The 19,806-nt window shown below is 41.2% G+C and overlaps 1 protein-coding gene across 1 annotated transcript; it reads left to right on the top strand.

The window, feature by feature from the left end:
- Positions 1-2,261: 2,261 nt before the first annotated feature.
- Positions 2,262-18,319, top strand: LOC128602123 (ribose-phosphate pyrophosphokinase 2). The gene is made up of 7 exons (XM_053615686.1): positions 2,262-2,534; positions 8,955-9,138; positions 9,824-9,922; positions 10,803-10,927; positions 13,613-13,786; positions 15,640-15,799; positions 16,650-18,319. Exons 1-7 carry the CDS (start codon positions 2,413-2,415, stop codon positions 16,740-16,742), a joined length of 957 nt encoding a protein of 318 aa, XP_053471661.1. The 5' UTR covers positions 2,262-2,412; the 3' UTR covers positions 16,743-18,319.
- The last annotated feature ends 1,487 nt before the right edge of the window (positions 18,320-19,806 follow it).

The following is a 19,806-nucleotide window of genomic DNA, read 5'->3' as shown; positions in this document are numbered from 1 at the left end:
TGCCAGAAAGCTTAAAATGGGCCGTGGTTGGATCTTCCAGCAGGACAATGATCCAAAACATACATCAAAATCAACATAAAAAAATGGTTTACTGACCACAAAATCAAGGTCCTGCCATGACCATCCCAGTCCCCTGACTTTTAACCCATATAAAACCTGTGGGGTGACCTGAAGAGGAGAGTCCACCAGCGTGAACCTCGAAAGTATTTATATATTAAATACAACTGGGTATATATTAAACTATCTCCTGGCTCAGGTCTTATTTGACCAATCGCTATCAGTTCGTAGATGTAAATGGTGACTTCTCTGTGCATACCGAGGTAAAGTTTGGTGTTCTGCAATGGTCTATTTTAGGCCCACTGCTCTTTCTTTATATATATATATATATATACACACAACCACGGCCCATTTTACTACCTCTAGGTCAAATTATTTGTAAACATGGAATTAGCTTCCACTGTTATGCTGATCATACACAGTTGGATGTTTCAGCAAAGCCAGAGGACAGACAGCAGCTTAATAAGGTTGAGGATTGTGTAAAGGATATTAGACGTTGGATGCTTATTAACTTCCTCTTACTTAATTCTGATAAGGCAGAAATACTTGTACTCGTACCACGTGTAGCTAGAAGTAAGCTTTTTGATTACATAGTAACTCTGGATGGACTTTCTGTTTCATCATGTACAGCAGTAAAGGACCTTGGAGTAATTATTGTCTCCAGTCTATCATTTGATACTCATGTAGATAATATTACTAGGATAGCCTTCTTTCATCTCAGAAATATTGCTAAGATAAGAAATATATTGTCACTAAATGATGCATAAAAATGAGTTCATGCTTTCGTCACCTCTAGACTAGATTATTGTAATGCCTTACTGTCTGGATGTTCCAGTAGGAGCATAAACAAACTCCAGTTAGTCCAGAATGCAGCTGCTAGAGTCCTTACTAGAACCAGAAGATACGACCACATCACCCTGATCTTATCAACACTGCATTAGCTCCCAGTGAAATCTAACATTGATTATAAAATGCTACTATAGACCTATAAAGCACTAAACGGTTTTGCGCCACAGTCCCTGAGCGAACTTTTGGTCTTCTATGATCTGCCATGCCTACTTAGATCAAAATTTTGTCTGTACCTCGAATAGTGAAGGGTACAGCAGGGGGAAGAGGTTTCTCTTACAAAGCCCCACAGTTATGGAACAGCCTTCCAATTAGTGTCCGGGACTCAGACACAGTCTCAGTGTTTAAGTCTAGGCTTAAAAAGTATTTGTTTACTCAAGCTTACATTGAGTAGACTTTTTTTTTTACGCAAAGCACACAGTCTTACCTAACAATCTCTCCCTCTCTTTACCTCACTCTCTCTTTCTGTTGAGCCGCATATGATTTTATGGAGATGCTAGTGATCCTGACACTTTCTCTTCTCTGGACCTTCCTGATCTGTTCGGATGCCCTACCTCTAGATGGAGCTCTCATCTACCTCAATTCCACATGAGGATGGTTCCCTTCTGAGTCTGGTTCCTCTCGAGGTTTCTCCTCCTATCATCTTAGGAATGTTTTCCTTGCTACTTTCACCACCGGCTTGCTCAATTGGGATTAATCTATACATTTAAAATCTGTATCCCGTGATTATATATTTCTGTAAAGCTGCTTTGAGACAATGACCATTGTAAAAAGCACTGTACAAATAAAATTGAATTGAAAACTATATACCCAGTTGTATTCTTATTTTATTCTTATATTATTGCTTTCAACGGCACCTTTTATTTCTTTTAAATTTTGTGTCTTTTTAATGTTTTATAAGTGGCTTATACTCATTTGACTGTATAAGGTTTAATATTTACAGTGGATCAAAAAGTGTATCATGGTCATCCATCCATCCATTTCCTATACCGCTTATCCTACTGGGTCACGGTGAACCTGGAGCCTATCCCAGGGAGCATTGGGCACAAGGCAGGGTACACCCTGGACAGGGTGCCAATCCATCACAGGGCACAATCACACACTACGGACATGCCAAACAGCTTAGCATGCATGTCTTTGGACTAGGGGAGGAAACCGGAGTACCTGGAGGAAACCCCGCAGCATGGGGAGAACATGCACACACAGGGTAGCGGTGGAAATCAAATCCCCAACCCTGGAGGTGTGAGACAAACGTGTTAACCACTGAGCCACCGCGCGCCCTATCATGTTCTTGTTTCTTGAATAAAAAAAAAAAAAGGCATGCACTTCCGCTTCCTCATCTCGCGCTCTTCCGTCACTTCCTCCTTGTGCGCTTCGGTCTCTCCACGCTTATCTAGCATGCCGCGGTGCTGTTTTCGTTCACTTTAATCCGTTCAACTCCGTACATTGGAGATTTCTATTTATTTCTTTACTGTTTTTCCCCCGTCTGTGCGTACGTGCGGTTCTGCAATGCCCAACATCGTGCTGTTTAGCGGGAGCTCCCACCATGACCTGTCCCAGAAAGTGGCCGACCGCCTCGGGCTCGATCTGGGCAAAGTGATCACCAAAAAATTCAGCAATCAGGAGACTTGGTGAGTGTTTAATCCCGACTCGGAACCAGTTTGAAAGTGTGTGGAAGCACGTGCACCTTAAATCGCGTGTGTTCACACAGCCGAGTTCTCACTCCAGCCCGCGCACGTGCTGATTTCTCTTAACTGTACTGTTGTCACGTTTCTGAGAACGAACTGATGAATATACTGAAAATATGCACACGCACATGCATGCATGCATGCACGCGCACGCACGCGCACGATCGGGTTCATGCCCCGGATCAGCCAGGGAATTCACTTATCCAGGTTGTCTGGGTAAATAACTGCCCATAAACCAGTTTGCATCTGCTGAGGTTAATTGCTCATGTTTACCTGGAGACCTGCACGTTATATGCTAATATTGCGCAACATGATCATGGCTCCACGTTTGCACTTTATCATCCAGTTTATTCAGATAACTTATTGCCACGTGACAAGGTTGCAGGATTTGCTTAGATTTGGATTAGTCCTCTCTGTACATTCAAATACAATAGTAATGCACTCTGATAGAAAGGTACCAAGCTGTATTTTTTCCTTATCATTAAAGTGGTATGACCAAAGGGTTATGTTTGTACCTTTTTAGCATGTTTTGTATGTTTTACCTGGAAAACCTTTCAAAATAGGTATAAAACACAGCACCCTAATAACAAGGAAGGGTACAGGGTAAGGGTACCTTTTATCTCAGAGGGTGTTAGGTGGACATTTAGGGATGCACCACCCTGCTGAAAAAAACAATCGAAACCCTCGTAGAATTTGTAATGGTTATAATGGGAATTGTGTTGGTTTAATGGAAACTGTAATGGTCCATCTTCTATTGGTGCCATGTTATGTCTAGTGGATACCATTAAGGACCAGTAATGGTTTGTAATGGAAACCATTAGAAGTTCTGCGATGGTTTCTATTGTTTTTTGTTTTTTCCTCCTTCAGCAGGTCAGTGTGGTGCTGAGTATTAGTATCAGGGTCAATACTACCATGAAACTCAACCATGGATTGGTGTCGGATCTAATTTGATGGCAATTTCGGCATAAATACATGTAACGAATGATATTTCGCATTAACCTGGGACACAACCGAAACCATACTACCATCACACCCAATGCTTTACATAGATCAGACCCAGTTAGTATCAGCTGTTGACCAGTACTCGGATATTTAAAAGCAGTATCAAGGTACACCAAAGTCAATCAAGGTGGGCATTCGTGCTGCAAAAATCCACCAGTCTGACCAGCTGTTTGCTGCCAAAACACAGACCAAGATGGCCAAGCTGTTAGACAGTCTTCACCTGCTGGTAGAAAGGAAACTGTTTCTGAATTACTGCCGTTAATGCTAGATTGTACAATGCTACAAACCTTTATTGATCAGCTTGGTTAAGTAATAGGGAAGCTGGAAAATAACTTATGAGCTGGCAAAGGTTTGAACTGAATTAAATTTGACCTGAAGATGATCTACCAATTTGACCAGTTCAGCCTGTGTTTTAGCAGCTGGTGGTCTGACCAAGCTGGATTTTTCATCTATGAACATTGCTAGAAGAGAAATGGTGACAGCATTGTGCAGCAGTGGATACATTAGAAAGGCCGTCCTGTTAAGATATAAAGTCTCGGACAGAAAGTCTGAAGCTTGGAAGCACATTGCAAAAGTTTAAACTTAACTCTTAAGGGCCTACTCCATTTCATAATTAGCCTTGTTAAAATGGATAAACAAGGTGCATGGTTATCACTGTTTAAATAGCTGACTGCTTTAACTAACTGGATAATAAAATGGCTCTGTTAGCCTGAAATTCCTGCGGACTGTTGCACGGGTTTTCTTGTGATCATAGGTTAGCTGAACAGTACTGAAATAACTAATCTACAAACAAGATCTGTCCACAAAGCTTTACCTACATTTCGTGAATTACCCCATTACCCCGAGTGTGGCGCAAGAACCGTTATCTCAAAAGACTGTTACGTCGGTGTGTCAGGGTTGGTTGAGTAAACCAGTGTTTTTGGGACTCCTGGTTGGGATTCATGTTTCAACATGAGTTGGTTAGCTTTTAGGTTGGTGTTTTATTTATTTATTTATTTATTGATTGATTTATTGACAATAATTAGGTAAATGATTCAAGGATTACCATTTGAAGATCAACCTATATTTCAAAAGCATTTTTACCTCTAAAACTAAGGCAGGCCTTGTGCTGTTAGCACTGGTACTTTTCGTGCAGAAACGTGGACATTATTATGTGTAATAATGTTTCCCAGAACCTTTTCATGGGGATTTTTTTGTTAAAGGGTCATGAAACCCCCTCTTTCAGCTGAAGTCTGTCTCGCAATGCTTTTGAAAAATACAGCTTAAATGGGCGTGGATGGCTGTGCGAAGAAGGGAGGGGGAGTGGGTGTGACAGGGAATCTGCTCTATCTATTTGAACCATTAGCCCCTGGTGTGACTATGGAAGTAAACATAAAATAAAACCGGAGGCAGCACGGATGGGAGAAGTGTCGGAATGGTAGTTAGCTAATAGGCTTAAGCTTTTCACGAATAAAAGGCTCTTCCCTTCAACGTGGACTCTCGTTGTATAGTTTTGAACGCGACGGCCTGCGGAGCTTTAAGCGGTTTAATTAGCTCAAACAGGCAAGTAAAATTGTCCTGGTTAAAAATTAGACACATACCTCATTTGAAGGGATGGAAAAGTCCTCGGGACTTAGTACCGCTTCATTGTTTAGATGCAAACTGCTTTCATGAGCAAATCTGAAGTCCACCTTTCTCCAATTCTCATAGCTCTCCCAAGAAAACACACTCGAACTCTCACACCACTGAAACAAACACTTGCGACCCATTTGAACGCCTCTCATTTACTACATCTGTAGAAAAGCACCACGTGCCGTCATGAATAATTAAAAGATAGCATCTTGTCATAGGATAAGAACACGCAGGCTCATGGATAATTATGAGACACCGACACGTCATCGAAGTACTATAGTACATTGCCATGTCACTGCTTGTGAGGTGTAACAAGACGAGATTTTAAACCCGGAAGACAAAAATTGCAGAAAAAAGCTCAAAATTAGCTTTCTCCTACAGTTTAAATTAACGGATGTTAAGATTGTCTTTTATGATGTGCGATACGAACACCTCTGTTAAAATCTCAGAAAATATAGTTTAGTGTTTCATGTCGCTTTAAATGTGTAGCCTTGATTTACTGCCACTAGACATGAAAACCTTTGCAGACCCTGAGGTATCTCAGGAACTGTCATCGCTAGCTTTTCCTTCAGATCATGAGAGAACTGAAGGAGTTAGCAAGTTAGCAGGCTCTTCTGGTACATAATCTTAACGGACGTTATTATACATAATAATTGTATTAAACATAACATAATAATGTAGTGTTTTTTAAAAAATATATATGTAAGTTAAATTAGGCTACTCTCCTCGACTTACTGCTACTAGATATGTGGTAACAATAAGCTAGGGGAGTCCTGAAAACTAGCATTGCTAGCTCTTCCCTCAGGTCATGAGAGAACTTTTAAGGTTGTAATGCGTTTTGCTTCCCAATCTCACATGTAGAGCTTTGTTTTTGTTCCTAATGGATTCGCCATTGTCCCTTGTTCTTGTCCCCTCACGTGACACGGCACGGTCGTAGACGGATAAATATTTGGGAGGCCAATCTCCTGTCAGGAATTTTTCCTACAAGTGTTGACTTGATTTTTTTTTTTTCACATCTCAGACTCTTAACGTTCAAACAAGCAAATGTATATGTCAAGTGCTCAAAACATATTAATGCTCATATGCTCTGTAGATAGAAGGTTATATTGTAGAATACTTTCTTCCGAATATCTCTTGAGGTCCTTCCAAGCTGAAAACGTTTACTTTAAAACGAGAGATTTAAAAATAATAATAATAATAAAATAAAAGATACTTCCATGACTGAAGAGAGAAATCTGCCTCAGGTCTTAGCTGCGATGCTAACCCAACTTAAACATTTTTATAAGGACATGATTAACTCTGTTTAAAGTTTTGTTTAATAATGAGCTTGAAAATAAAGGAATGATATTGGGAAAAGGAACTTTTCCACCACAGTTAGCATGTTTGTTTAGCCAGGACTTGCTAAGTGTCCAAATCTTATTCTTTTAGTATTCTATTCCATTTATGAGGCTAACATTGCTAACAAGTAACGTAAGTTTATGGCCATGATCATAAGCATCATAAAAACTATTTAGAAATCGAAGCATTCTCGCTTGATTGACAAAGTAATACCACTGTGTAGAATCTCATATAACTATACATACATACATACAGTATCTCACAAAAGTGAGTACACCCCTCACATGTTTGTAAATATTTGATTATATCTTTTCATGTGACAACACTGAAGAAATGACACTTTGCTACAATGTAAAGTAGTGAGTGTACAGCTTGTGTAACAGTGTAAATTTGCTGTCCCCTCAAAATAACTCAACATACAACCATTAATGTCTAAACAACAAAAGGCAAAAAAAGTGAGTACACCCCTAAGTGAAAATGTCCAAATTGGACCCAAAGTGTCAATATTTTGTGTGGCCACCATTATTTTCCAGCACTGCCTTAACCCGCTTGGACATGGAGTTCACCAGAGCTTCACAGGTTGCCACTGGAGTCCTCTTCTACTCCTCCATGACGACATCACGGAGCTGGTGGATGTTGGAGATCTTGTGCTCCTCCACCTTCCGTTTTAGGATGCCCCACAGATGCTCAATAGGGTTTAGGTCTGGAGACATGCTTGGCCAGTCCATCACCTTCATCCTCAGCTTCTTTAGCAAGGCAGTGGTCGTCTTGGAGGTGTGTTTCGGGTCGTTATCATGCTGGGATACATGCTGGGATCATGCTCTGCTTCAGTATGTCACAGTACATGTTGGCATTCATGGTTCCCTCAGTGAACTGTAGCTCCCCAGTGCCGGCAGCACTCATGCAGCCCCAGACCATGACTCTCCCACCACCATGCTTGACTGTAGGCAAGACACACTTGTCTTTGTACTCCTCACCTGGTTGCCGCCACACACGCTTGACACCATCTGAACCAAATAAGTTTATCTTGGTCTCGTCAGACCACAGGACATGGTTCCAGTAATCCATGTCCTTAGTCTTCTTGTCTTCAGCAAACTGTTTGTGGGCTTTCTTGTGCATCATCTTTAGAAGAGGCTTCCTTCTGGGACGACAGCCATGCAGACCAATTTGATGCAGTGTGCGGCGTATGGTCTGAGCACTGACAGGCTGACCCCCCACCCCTTCAACCTCTGCAGCAATGCTGGCAGCACTCATACGTCTATTTCCCAAACACAACCTCTGGATATGACGCTGAGCACGTGCACTCAACTTCTTTGGTCGACCATGCTTGTTCTGAGTAGAACCTGTCCTGTTAAACCGCTGTATGGTCTTGGCCACCGTGCTGCAACTCAGTGTCAGGGTCTTGGCAATCTTCTTATAGCCTAGGCCAACTTTATGTAGAGCAACAATTCTTTTTTCAGATCCTCCGAGAGTTCTTTGCCATGAGGTGCCATGTTGAACTTCCAGTGGCCAGTATGAGGGAGTGTGAGAGCGATGACACCAAATTTAACACACCTGCTCCCCATTCACACCTGAGACCTTGTAGCACTAACAAGTCACATGACACCGGGGAGGGAAAATGGATCATTGGACCCAATTTGGACATTTTCACTTAGGGGTGTACTCACTTTTGTTGCCAGCGGTTTAGACATTAATGGCTGTGTGTTGAGTTATTTTGACGGGACAGCAAATTTACACTGTTACACAAGCTGTACACTCACTACTTTACATTGTAGCAAAGTGTCATTTCTTCAGTGTTGTCACATGAAAATATATAATCAAACATTTACAAAAATGTGAGGGGTGTACTCACTTTTGTGAGATACTGAACATACATACATACATACATACATATGATTGTGATTCCAGGTTCATCAGTTTCGATTTAATATGTAATTTGAGGGAATTTGTTGTTTGAAAATGTAATTTGAGGGTGGGATGAGGCATTCACTTAATACGTTTCTTAGCCATGTAACTTAGCCTTAAAATGTAAAATCTTACTTTAAATATGAAACAGGAATGACTTAAAATAGGTTTTAACACTAAAGTTAGTGAGCATTGACACCCAACGATACACCGCAATACTCAGATGTGTGCCATGGTATTAATATAAGGCAGTATAATATCATACCAGTCAGTCTGTGATACGGTTTATGGCATGTGTGTATTTTTTTTAATGCATTATGAGAATTGATGATGGAAAGCCATTATTTTCATTAGCCAAAAATAACATTGCTTTTGTGAATTGCCTGCTAATGCAAAACACTCTGCTCCTATTAAAACAAACTGACGATGAATGTTGATGTCAGAATATTTTTTTAATATTAATGATGATGCCGACGATGATCGTGGTGGTGTTGTTGTCTGCTGCAGTGTGGAAATAGGTGAGAGCGTGCGAGGCGAGGATGTGTACATCATACAGAGTGGCTGTGGGGAAATAAATGACAACCTCATGGAGCTGCTGATCATGATCAATGCATGCAAGATCGCTTCATCATCACGCGTCACCGCCGTCATCCCGTGTTTCCCCTACGCCCGGCAGGACAAAAAGGACAAAGTATGCTGAAATTATTATTCTCTCTCTTTCTTTTTTAACCTGCATTTAATCACACATGTAGCTGTATAGATTTTATTGATCTTTGCCCTCTTTTAAGTCTTGCTGAGCGTGAGACTTTTAAGACGGCAGGTTTGGCCTCAAGCTGAGGACTGATAATTATTTATCAGTAGATTAGGGAACATTTCAGTGAATGTGATGGTAATTATTGTGTTGTTAATTTGTTGAGGGAATACTTAACTCTGACTTGTTAAGCTTTCCAATAACCTACGAGAAGCGAATATACTCGCATTATAGCAGTTAGTTCGGATGCATTCACAGCTACACTAGAAGAAAAAAAAAAAAAAACAGCCACGGTTTAAAGGCTTCAAACAGGGTTTGTGTGAGCTTGACCTCCTTTACTGCTTTAACATTGACCATGTGAGTAAACCTTGTCACATGTTTTGCAGACTTCTTGAAACATTATCATTTTGCGCAGCACACTAGGCTTAAAAAATCCGAGCGCCTCATCGACTTTAACGTTACTAAATGGCACTAATGTCCAAAAATTCTTCTATCTCAGTTGATTTTGAAACTCCAGCTTGAGCTATAGATCCTGTTTGGTTTGAGTGTAAAAATAAGAATAATAGCAATGTGTTTGCTCAGCGTTTAAGCTAAAGGAAAAAAAACCCCACTGTTTTCCTTTCAGAGCCGTGCACCAATTTCTGCTAAACTGGTGGCTAACATGCTGTCGGTAGCCGGAGCTGACCATATAATCACCATGGACCTCCATGCTTCACAGATCCAGGTAACGACTTCACGTGCAGTGCAAACGTGCAAATTTTTATTTTCTTGCGTATTGGCGCCTATTTATCATAGTCTTTTATAAATGGGGTCAAATATGATTGTAATCAAAAGGGACACTCATATCGGTATAGTGTTGAAGCTCACCAGGAAACTGCATTGTGTGTGTGTGTGTGTGTGTGTGTGTGTGTGTGTGTGTGTGTGTGTATTCTGTCCAGTCCTGCAGACATTTTTGTATGTGCACGCTTATAATATTTCCACTGACCTTTCTGGGACCATTCTGTTTTCCAAATTACTGACAGTCAAATATTTTTTGGACTGAATATTCTTTAGAGTTAAAACTTCATTGCTCTTTGAAAAGGCGTACTTGCGTTATTATGCTGTTATCTTGTCATTATATCAGAGGCATAACATGGTCTTAAAATGACAATAATATCGTTTATCGCAATTATTTCTGAGGCAGTATATCATCCGATTAAAATTAGTTATCCTGACAGTCCTACGTTCCTCACGATCCCAGTTCCAGTGCTAATAACCTGGCTCAAGCTCAGGCCTGTTTGAGCGCCATCGCGGGCCGTAAAAAAAAAAGACGACCCAACCGACTTTTCTGCTACACACACAAATGTTACAGCTGCCTTAATATCCGTTTATATTTATTTATCAGTTAATAGTTAATAAAGCAGAGGGTAAGCACTACAACATGTATCGAACATGTAACACTAAAGAACATAGCACAAAACAAGAGGTCATTTGAAAAATGTTCGATCATTTGGAAGGATGTTGTATAAATTCTAGCAAAAATTTCCTGATCCTACGAAGCAGTTAAAAATGAGCTACTCTTTCAGTCGTCTAATTGGTGCTATGTGCTGTCGTTCGGCCTCCAGGGATTTTTCGACATTGCTGTGGACAACCTGTACGCAGAACCCGCAGTCCTCCAGTGGATCCGAGAGAACATTCCTGAATGGAAAAACTGCATTATTGTGTCGCCTGACGCTGGTGGAGCTAAAAGGTAATCTTTTACCATTTTGATCATGGCTTGGGTCAGGGGTCAAACACTTGAGGCTGACCTGGAGAAGTTTAACAGGTCAACTTTGACTAAGGATTTGCTTTGGTGTTCACTAAGAGCATTTTTTATTCTCTGATGGTTCGATAATATCTGCACGAACGCAGTTGTCTGTGAGCTGTCAGTGGGTTGATGATAAATCGCTTTACTGTAAATCGTAATGGTTCTGCACATATGTAGCGCTTTAACCTTAGCGGTTCTACAAAGCGCTTTACACTGGTTTTCATTCACCCATTCACACACACTCGCACACCAATGGTAGCAGAGCTGCCATGCAAGGCGCTAGCTTGCCATCGGGAGCAACTTGGGGTTCAGTGTCTTGCCCAAGGACACTTCGGCATCTGGAGTCATGTCAGTCAGGGAATTGAAACGCCAACCCTTCGATTGGTGGACAACCCCCTCTACCACCTGATCCACAGCTGAATATCATCGTTTTGAAATATGCAGGTCTCGACTCCAGTCATCATGTTTCATCTATTAATCATTTCAAAGATATTTTAGTTCTAGGTTAAAAGCCATTTTGCTTGAAAAGGAAACAGTATAAATCATTCATAGAAGGAACATGATCACTGTCCAAGGATTAAGTATTCACAGTATCACTTACAATAAAGCTATTAATCTTCATCTACTCAAAAGGCATTTTTGTAGAATTATGATTAATTACAGTGTGGATGCTGAATGTGACAAGAGTTATTAGAATGTTTTATTCTGTTTATAAATTGATACTGATCAGGCAATTAGAACCTGAAACCCCCTCTTTTTGCCTCTTTTCCCATTCTTCATTTTTGAGGATGTTCAATGTCATATTAATGAGCGATCCAGTGGAGAGGGCAAACGTTGGACTCCACGTTCCAGAACATGATGCTGCCGAGTTACGGCAGGGATTTGGCTCGGCTAGTTAATGATCTATGAGAAGCGCAGTGGTTTTTATGGTGGTAGTGGCATGAAGGTTGATGCTTTTGAACAACACTCAACCTCCACTTTATTAGGAACACCTACTCATTTATGCAATTATCCAATCAGCCAATCGTGTGGCAGCAGCACAATGCATAAAATCATGCAGATACACGTCAAGAGTTTCAGTTAATGTTCACATCAAACATCAGAATGGGGGAAAAGTGAGATCTCTGTGGCTTTTAACCATGGCATGGATGTTGGTACCAGATGGGCTGGTTTAAGTATTTCAGAAACTGTTGATCTCCTGGAATTTTCACACAGAATGGTAGAAAAAACATCTTGTGAGCTGAGGGTTTGCAGTCTGAAACACCTTGTTAGTGGGGGGTTTGAGCTGACATCAAGTCTATGGTAACTCAAATAAGCACTCTTTACAACCATGGTGAGCAGAAAAGCATCTCAGAATGCACAACATATCAAACCTTGAGGTGGATGAGCTCCAACAGCAGAAGACCACATCAGGCTCTACTCCTGTCAGCCAAGAATAACAATCTGACACTATCATGGACATAGACTCACCCAAACTGGACAGTTGAAGACTGGAAAAAGGACAGAATTCATTTCTTTAAAAAAAAAAAAAAAAACACTTTTTTCTAAACAGGTTGTTGTTCACATTACCATTCTGTGTAAACTCTAGAGACTGTTCTGTATGAAAATCCCAGGAGATCAGCAGTTTCTGAAATACTCAAACCAGCCCATCTGGCATCAACCACCATGCCACCATCAAAGTCACAGAGAATCACATATTTTCTTCATTCTGATGTTTGATGTCAATATAAACCGAAGCTCTTGACCTGTATCTGCATGGTTTTACAGATTGCGCTGCTGCCACACGATTGGCCGCTTAGATAGTGTTCCTAATAAAGTGGATGCTGAGGGTATATCTGTTTGCGCAGAGTTGGACACACTAAAGGACTAAAGCGCTGCTACAACACTCTCTTTAGGTAGAGGTGAAGCGAGGGGTAGATCCCACTGATGGCTCAACTGCATTGTGGGAAATGTAGGAAGCCAAAATTGTCAGTGAAAGAAATTTAAAAAAAAAAAGAAAACTCAATTTCATTATTGAATACAACTTGGATTCCACATGTTAATTATGCAAATTAAATAAAAGACATTCAGGGTGGACTTTTCCGTTAACGTAGCTGGAACTGCCTTATGTGTGGCACTACTTTTGAAAAGTGGAAATGTATGAACTGAAGATATTGGGTATTCCCTCATGAGAATGGTATAGGCCAAGCTACTAAACAGCTACATTTGTTATCTTTAGACATATTTTTGTACTAGTGGAAATCACTGTTCATCTTTTCGTCTTAAAGACATCTAAAACGATCAAGAAAACCAAATATAGGCAGTCAAGAAACCGTAAAAAATCAATAATGGAAAAGTCTTCAAAAGATCATGGCTGAGCCTGTGCTGCATTCAGGTTTCAGTAATATTTCCTCAGTCTGAAATTGTGGCCTCTTCAGAAGGCAGCATGAGTATACATCTTCTGAAGACCCTGAATTTTCAATAAATCTGAGAATTCCGTCATGTGCGTCAGTTTCAGCGAGTAATATTAGTTCGCACCCAGTGAAAATTTGAGAAAATGTTCAATCGAGCTGTTGTCCCAACTGAGGATCACGTTTACTCATTTAAACATGATTATTTGTGAGTTTAAGCCTGTAAACGTGTCCGCAGGGTGACCTCCATCGCCGACCGGCTGAACGTGGAGTTTGCGCTCATTCACAAAGAGCGCAAGAAAGCTAACGAGGTGGACCGGATGGTGCTAGTAGGGGATGTAAAGGACCGAGTGGCCATCCTGGTGGACGACATGGCTGACACGTGTGGAACCATCTGCCACGCTGCTGATAAGTAGGTCAAAACACAATGCCCATCCCAAATGTAAAAAAAAAAAAAGGCAACCATGAACACATAACACAGCCGTGAGATTGTATAAACCCTCACGAGAAACTCGTTCACGTTCACAACGGACAAGTCGCACTGTAGGATTCGTCTGAAGAATTCACTCGAACATGTTTGGATTTGCCATTTTACTGTGTACACTTAATTTGCATAAAACTGAAGAGGAAAAAATAATCTAAATTTAGATGTAACTGTCATTTTTTCGCATGTTAGTATAAACATTTGGAAAGACATTTTTGACACTAATGTTGTATTAGTGGTGTAAGAAAATGGCGTCTCTGTTCAGTGCTCCAAATGTCCATATCTGTATTTTGTTGTCGGATTTAAATCTGAAGTGGGCGTGGTTTACACAATATAGTTGGTTATGTTTCCCAAAAGGAACGAATGAAGGCTGGAAATGCATCTGATGTCTCCGGGGACTCCAGTCCTAATGCACTCCTTGAGACTAGATGCCCAGTGGACCTTTCTGACATAGTGGCACATTCATCCCTATGCTATTGTGATATAAATTATTAACCTTATTTCTAGTGAAACGCTGGCCAGTCAGATTCTGCAGTAGCCAGTACAACCTGGGGGGGCGGGGGGAATGCATTATATACACTGATTAGCCGTAACATTAAAAACAACTGCCTAATACTGTGTAGGTGTCCCGTGTGCCACCAAAACAGTTCTGCTTCCTCGAGGCATGGACTCCACAAGACCTCTGAAGGTGTGCTGTGGTATCTGGCACCAAGACGTTAGCAGCGGATCCTTTAAGTTGCAAGTTGGCACCTCCATGGATTGGACTTGTTTGTCCAGCACGTCCCACAGACGCTCGATCGGATTGAGATCTGGGGAATTTGGAGGCCAGGTCGACACCTTGAACTCTTTCTCGTGTTCTTCAAACCGTTCCTGAACAGTTTTTGCAGTGTGGCAGGGTGCATTATCCTGCTGAAAGAGGCCACTGACGTCGGGGAATACCGTTGCCATGAATGTCAAAGGATGTCAAAGTAACATCCACATGAATGCCAGGACCCAAGGTTTTCTAGCAGAACATTGCCCAGAGAATCACACTGCATCCGCCGGCTTGCCTCCTTCCTATAATGCATCCTGGTGCCACTCGGACCAGGCCACCTTCCTCTATTGCTCCGTGGTAAACTTCTGATGCCCACGTGCCCATTTTATGTGCTTTCGGCGGTGGACAGGAGTCAGCATGGGCACTCTGACCGGTCTGTGGATACACAGCCCCCATACACAGCAAGCTGCAATGCAGTATGTGTTCTGACACCTGTCTATCATAGCCAGCATTAACTTTTTCAGCAATCTGTGCTACAGTAGCTCTATTGTGGGACTGGACCAGACGGGCTAACCTTCACTCCCCACACGCATCAATGAGCATTGGGCACCCATGACCCTGTCGCCGGTTCACGGGTTGCCCTTCCTTGGACCACTTTTGGTAGGTACTAACCACTGCATATCGGGAACACCCCACAAGACCCTGCTGTTTTGGAGATGATCTGACCCAGTCGTCTAGCCATCACAATTCGGCCCTTGTCAAAGTCACTCAGATTCTTACACTTGCCCATTTTTCCTGCTTCCAACACATCAACTTCGAGAATTGATCGTTCATTTTTGGTCTAATATTTCTCACCCCTTGACAGGTGTCATTGTAATGAGGTAATCAATGTTATTCACTTCACCTCTCAGTGCTTTAATGTTATGTCTGATTGGTGTAAATAAGCTTTTTGAAAAAGTGGATGAATTTGTGCTAGGTCCAATGGGGTCAACATCAAACTCTCTCAATCTTTCTTTCTTGTTGTCAGGCTGATCTCCGCCGGTGCTATAAAGGTCTACGCAATTCTTACCCATGGCATCTTCTCGGGTCCTGCGATCTCGCGCATCAACAACGCTCCCTTCGAGGCCGTCGTTGTCACCAACACCATTCCACAGGAGGAGAAGATGAAGCAGTGCCCCAAAATTCAGGTATTCTTAAACTATAATTATAATAACTCCAATCATTAAAGGCGAATATAGGTTGCATTCATGATTGGCACATTCTCCATGTAATCTAATGGGAAGCGGCTCACAGTGGAGTACTTTTCGCTCCCGACCAATCAGGTTGCAATTTGGAGGGCAAGTGAGAAAAACAAAGATGGACGACGGTGGAAAAATTTGCCTTGTTAATGAGCAAATATACGGAGATTTACGACATGCTGAGTCGAAATATTTTACAGCCAGTATTCCAACGTTGCAGCGTAACTAATTATTGAGCCAATATTAGCTAGAACTAGTATGAGCGTTGTTATGGTTACAGTGCATGTGTCGAGGAGATTTTTTTTCACATCAGCAAAAAGGCGCTCTTGCCTGAATCAGGGAATCATTTATTCATTCTTTTGATGGTATTGCAAGCATAAGTATAATATTTCTAGCAAAATAAGTCTGTAACTCGGTAAGTAATGAGCAAATATTTTTTTTTTTAATAAAATACAATTGCAGTAAACATATTAAGCAAATAAATAAATATATAAACAAATGAAAATTTTAAAACCTAATCTCTTTGAGATTTGCAAATCTGCTAAAATGAATCACATCAGTGAAAATCTGAGGAATTAAATCAAAATGATATTTAGTGATCGTTTCACATTCGTGACGTAATCGTTGTTTTATTTGCTACAAGGACATCGATTGCTCCTGTTTGGTGTTTTTCACTATAAGGTTGGCTGAGTGGAAAAGCAGCATGTGCTTCCTAAACACTTTTAATCTGCATCTTGCTGTTCTCTATTAGTGCTCGTGGGCCTGCATGTGGTTGATGAATTGTACGGCTCTTTTCTAGGTCATCGACATCTCCATGATCTTAGCCGAGGCCATCCGGAGAACCCACAACGGCGAATCCGTCTCGTACCTTTTCAGTCACGTTCCGTTGTAAAAGAGAGAAGAGCAGTTACACCTTTTTCCTCCTCCATCACCAGTTCCAGTATCATACACATGTGGGAGTCCTGAGAGTCGGTCACGTTCGGTAGATGACAGCAAGCGGCCGTGTCTTGTTTATCCTGCTCGCATCACTGTCTTATTAGCATTCCGTTCATGAAACAAACTTTGGGACGATTTACAGCTGTTCCACTTTCATGTTTCCATTTCACGGTTCTTGTTTCTGCTTTGACCAAATATCTGATGCCGAATTTTGCTTCCATTATATCCCTCAGTGGGATTTTTGTTTTGGAAAGTACCTTTTTATTTACCTCGTTTATTTTGTTCAAAGGTATGCATGTGTATATAGCTCTCCTACCAGCAGACATCGCAATTTTTGCATTACAAGAGTATCATTTTTTTTTTTTTTTTATGCTGTCTAGGTATTTAGTTCAGTCCTAAATGTTCTAGGTTCCCAAGAATTTTTGTAGCATGAATAAAGATTCAACAGAAGATGAGTTGTCTAGTATATAGACTCTCTCGCTCTCTTGCTTGCGCTCTCTCTCGCGCGCGCGCTCTCGCGCTCGCTCGCGTTCTCTCGCGCTCGCTCGCTCTCTCTCTCTCTCTCAGCCATTTTTATGACTTTATGTGCTTTATTCTTAGACCTGATTTAACATTTAAGCTGATTTATATGATTTTAAAAACATGATGACCCTTAAAACAGCCACGTGAGAGAAATGGAACGGTTCTTTGGCTTGATTCCATCACTGTGCTCTTTAACGAAGCACAATTTCATGCACAATCTTCATTGGCACAGTAAATTTGCACTGATCGGTTATTTAAATTGCAGCGGCTCCTTTTACAAGCTGCCTACCTTCATCAAAATGGCTAACAGACTGTTAGACAGACCACACTGACTCGTGATTGTTGAGCTTCGTATAGTTCTCGAGTGCTGGATTGCGTGCGTTAGTACAGCATTTGTGATTTCCATGTAACCTCCATGTTCCAAGTAAGAACAAATTGTCATGGGTGAGGCACATCATTACACAGTGGCACAAAACTTATACTTACAAATCAGGTGTTGTCCAGCATTGGTGATATCCAGCGTTACAAACACGATTAGACCTTTTAAATCAGACATTGGGGGAGGGGTTGTCATGGGTCAAAGCCACATGCGCTAATCACACACGAACATAGCTAGCTTACAGAACACTAAAATAATTAAATGTGCAGATGAGTGACAATGAAAGTTTGCCTAGAAACCTCAGACATTCCATGTTCAGTACATTTCAACAGAGTATTTAGAGAACAGTAACAGTTTTCACGAAGGGACTCATTAGATTTCGATCTTGAATTGAGAAACAGCCAAGCGAGGTGGTTGAATCCAAATTTCATTTCAAACACTGGGACGTTCCTGGTTCCATTTCCTGGCATCTTTTAATACATTTCATAACGCATGAAGCATAATGCAGGTTCCTGGTTTCCTAAGCATGATGTTGAGCATTAGGAAATGCATTCCAGACATTGTACTCGAGACATGGATCAAGTGTTACTGTCTTAAAGTGACTATGAAAATAAAAGTTTGCTTTGACAATGTCTTGTGGTGTTCTCTTTGGCCTAGAGGTATGAATTAATATGATTAATGATGTCTTGATATTCTTATGCAGAAGCATAGGAGTGTTGTCTTTCTATAGTTATTACTAAGCAAATGATTCTCTTCTTTGTTCTGGAATATCCATCCATCCATCCATCTTCTATACCACTTATCCTTTTCAGGGTCATGGGGAAACCTGGAGCCTATCCCAGGGAGCATCGGGCACAAGCCGGGGTACACACTGGACAGGGTGCCAATCCATCGCAGGGCACAATCACATACACACTCGCACAACTATTCATACACTACGGACACTTTAGACATGCCAATCAGCCTACCATGCATGTCTTTGGACTGGGGGAGGAAACCGGAGTACACCAGAGTACCCTGACCCTGGAGGTGTGAGGCGAACGTGCTAACCACTAAGCCACCGTGCGCCACGTGCTGGAATATACCAACATGAATAAATGCAAGTCTTTTACATTAGATTACAATTGGGGGTTAGCAAATCTATTTTAATACTTATTTATTCCGTATACATTTATAGTTTTGCTTTTTGGTTAACACCAAGGGTTTATTTTGTTGTTTTTCAGCTGGTGTAAGGTGTTTGGAAGTCTCTTGACCTCATGAGGGCGCCACTCAATTATGTTAATCATGTGTGCCAAAATGAAAACTAAATGATTACGTTAAACAGTAATTTTAATATCACATTAAAGAACACATTGATGGACTGACTTAATTAAAAATATATATATTTATTTGTCACTTACTGGTTTTCAAATAACATAGCATACTTTGTCCAAAATCTTCCATATGTGTTTAATTGGATTGAAATTTGGTAACTGTGAAGGCCAAACGCATGTCATCTCCATCATTTTAATTCCTCATCAAACCATTCAGTGAGCACTCGTACCCTGTGAATGCCGACATTATCGTCCTGGGAGAGACCACTCCCAACAGGATAGAAATGTCTCATCATAGGGTAAAGGTGATTTTCCTCAATAAGGAGACAAGTGGACCCACACCATGCCAGGAAATTTCCCCCACAGCATAACACAGAGTCACCCTCATCATAGAGGTCAAGCATTTAGGCCTGTACTGTTCTCTGCTTGTTATCTTGTGGAGAATGTGTCAAAGGATGATAATAATTTAACTTTTTACAGAATCTCTGTAGACCAGTGCTTTTTTTTCCCAATGTGCATTCCTCTTTGTAATTAAGGGGATCCTGCACTGTAGCCCTACTATAATATCCCTCTGTAAGTAATTTGTGGACACCGTCCTTGCTGACAGTCTGATCACAAACTACACTGACATTCTCACTCACTAGAACAACAATTGCTCTAGTTTTATCTATCACATTAATTGCACAAGCATCAAAGACACTGAGTTTGCACTTTAGACCATAACACAACATTGGGCATGAGGCAGGAACGCTAGTCCATCACCGAGCACTATCAACGTGCACACTCATTGGGACTTGTTAGGCAGG

Source organism: Ictalurus furcatus, chromosome 26 (genome assembly GCF_023375685.1).
Source record: "Ictalurus furcatus strain D&B chromosome 26, Billie_1.0, whole genome shotgun sequence".
Taxonomy (NCBI): domain Eukaryota; kingdom Metazoa; phylum Chordata; class Actinopteri; order Siluriformes; family Ictaluridae; genus Ictalurus; species Ictalurus furcatus.
This window is presented reverse-complemented; position numbering and strand designations above follow the sequence as displayed.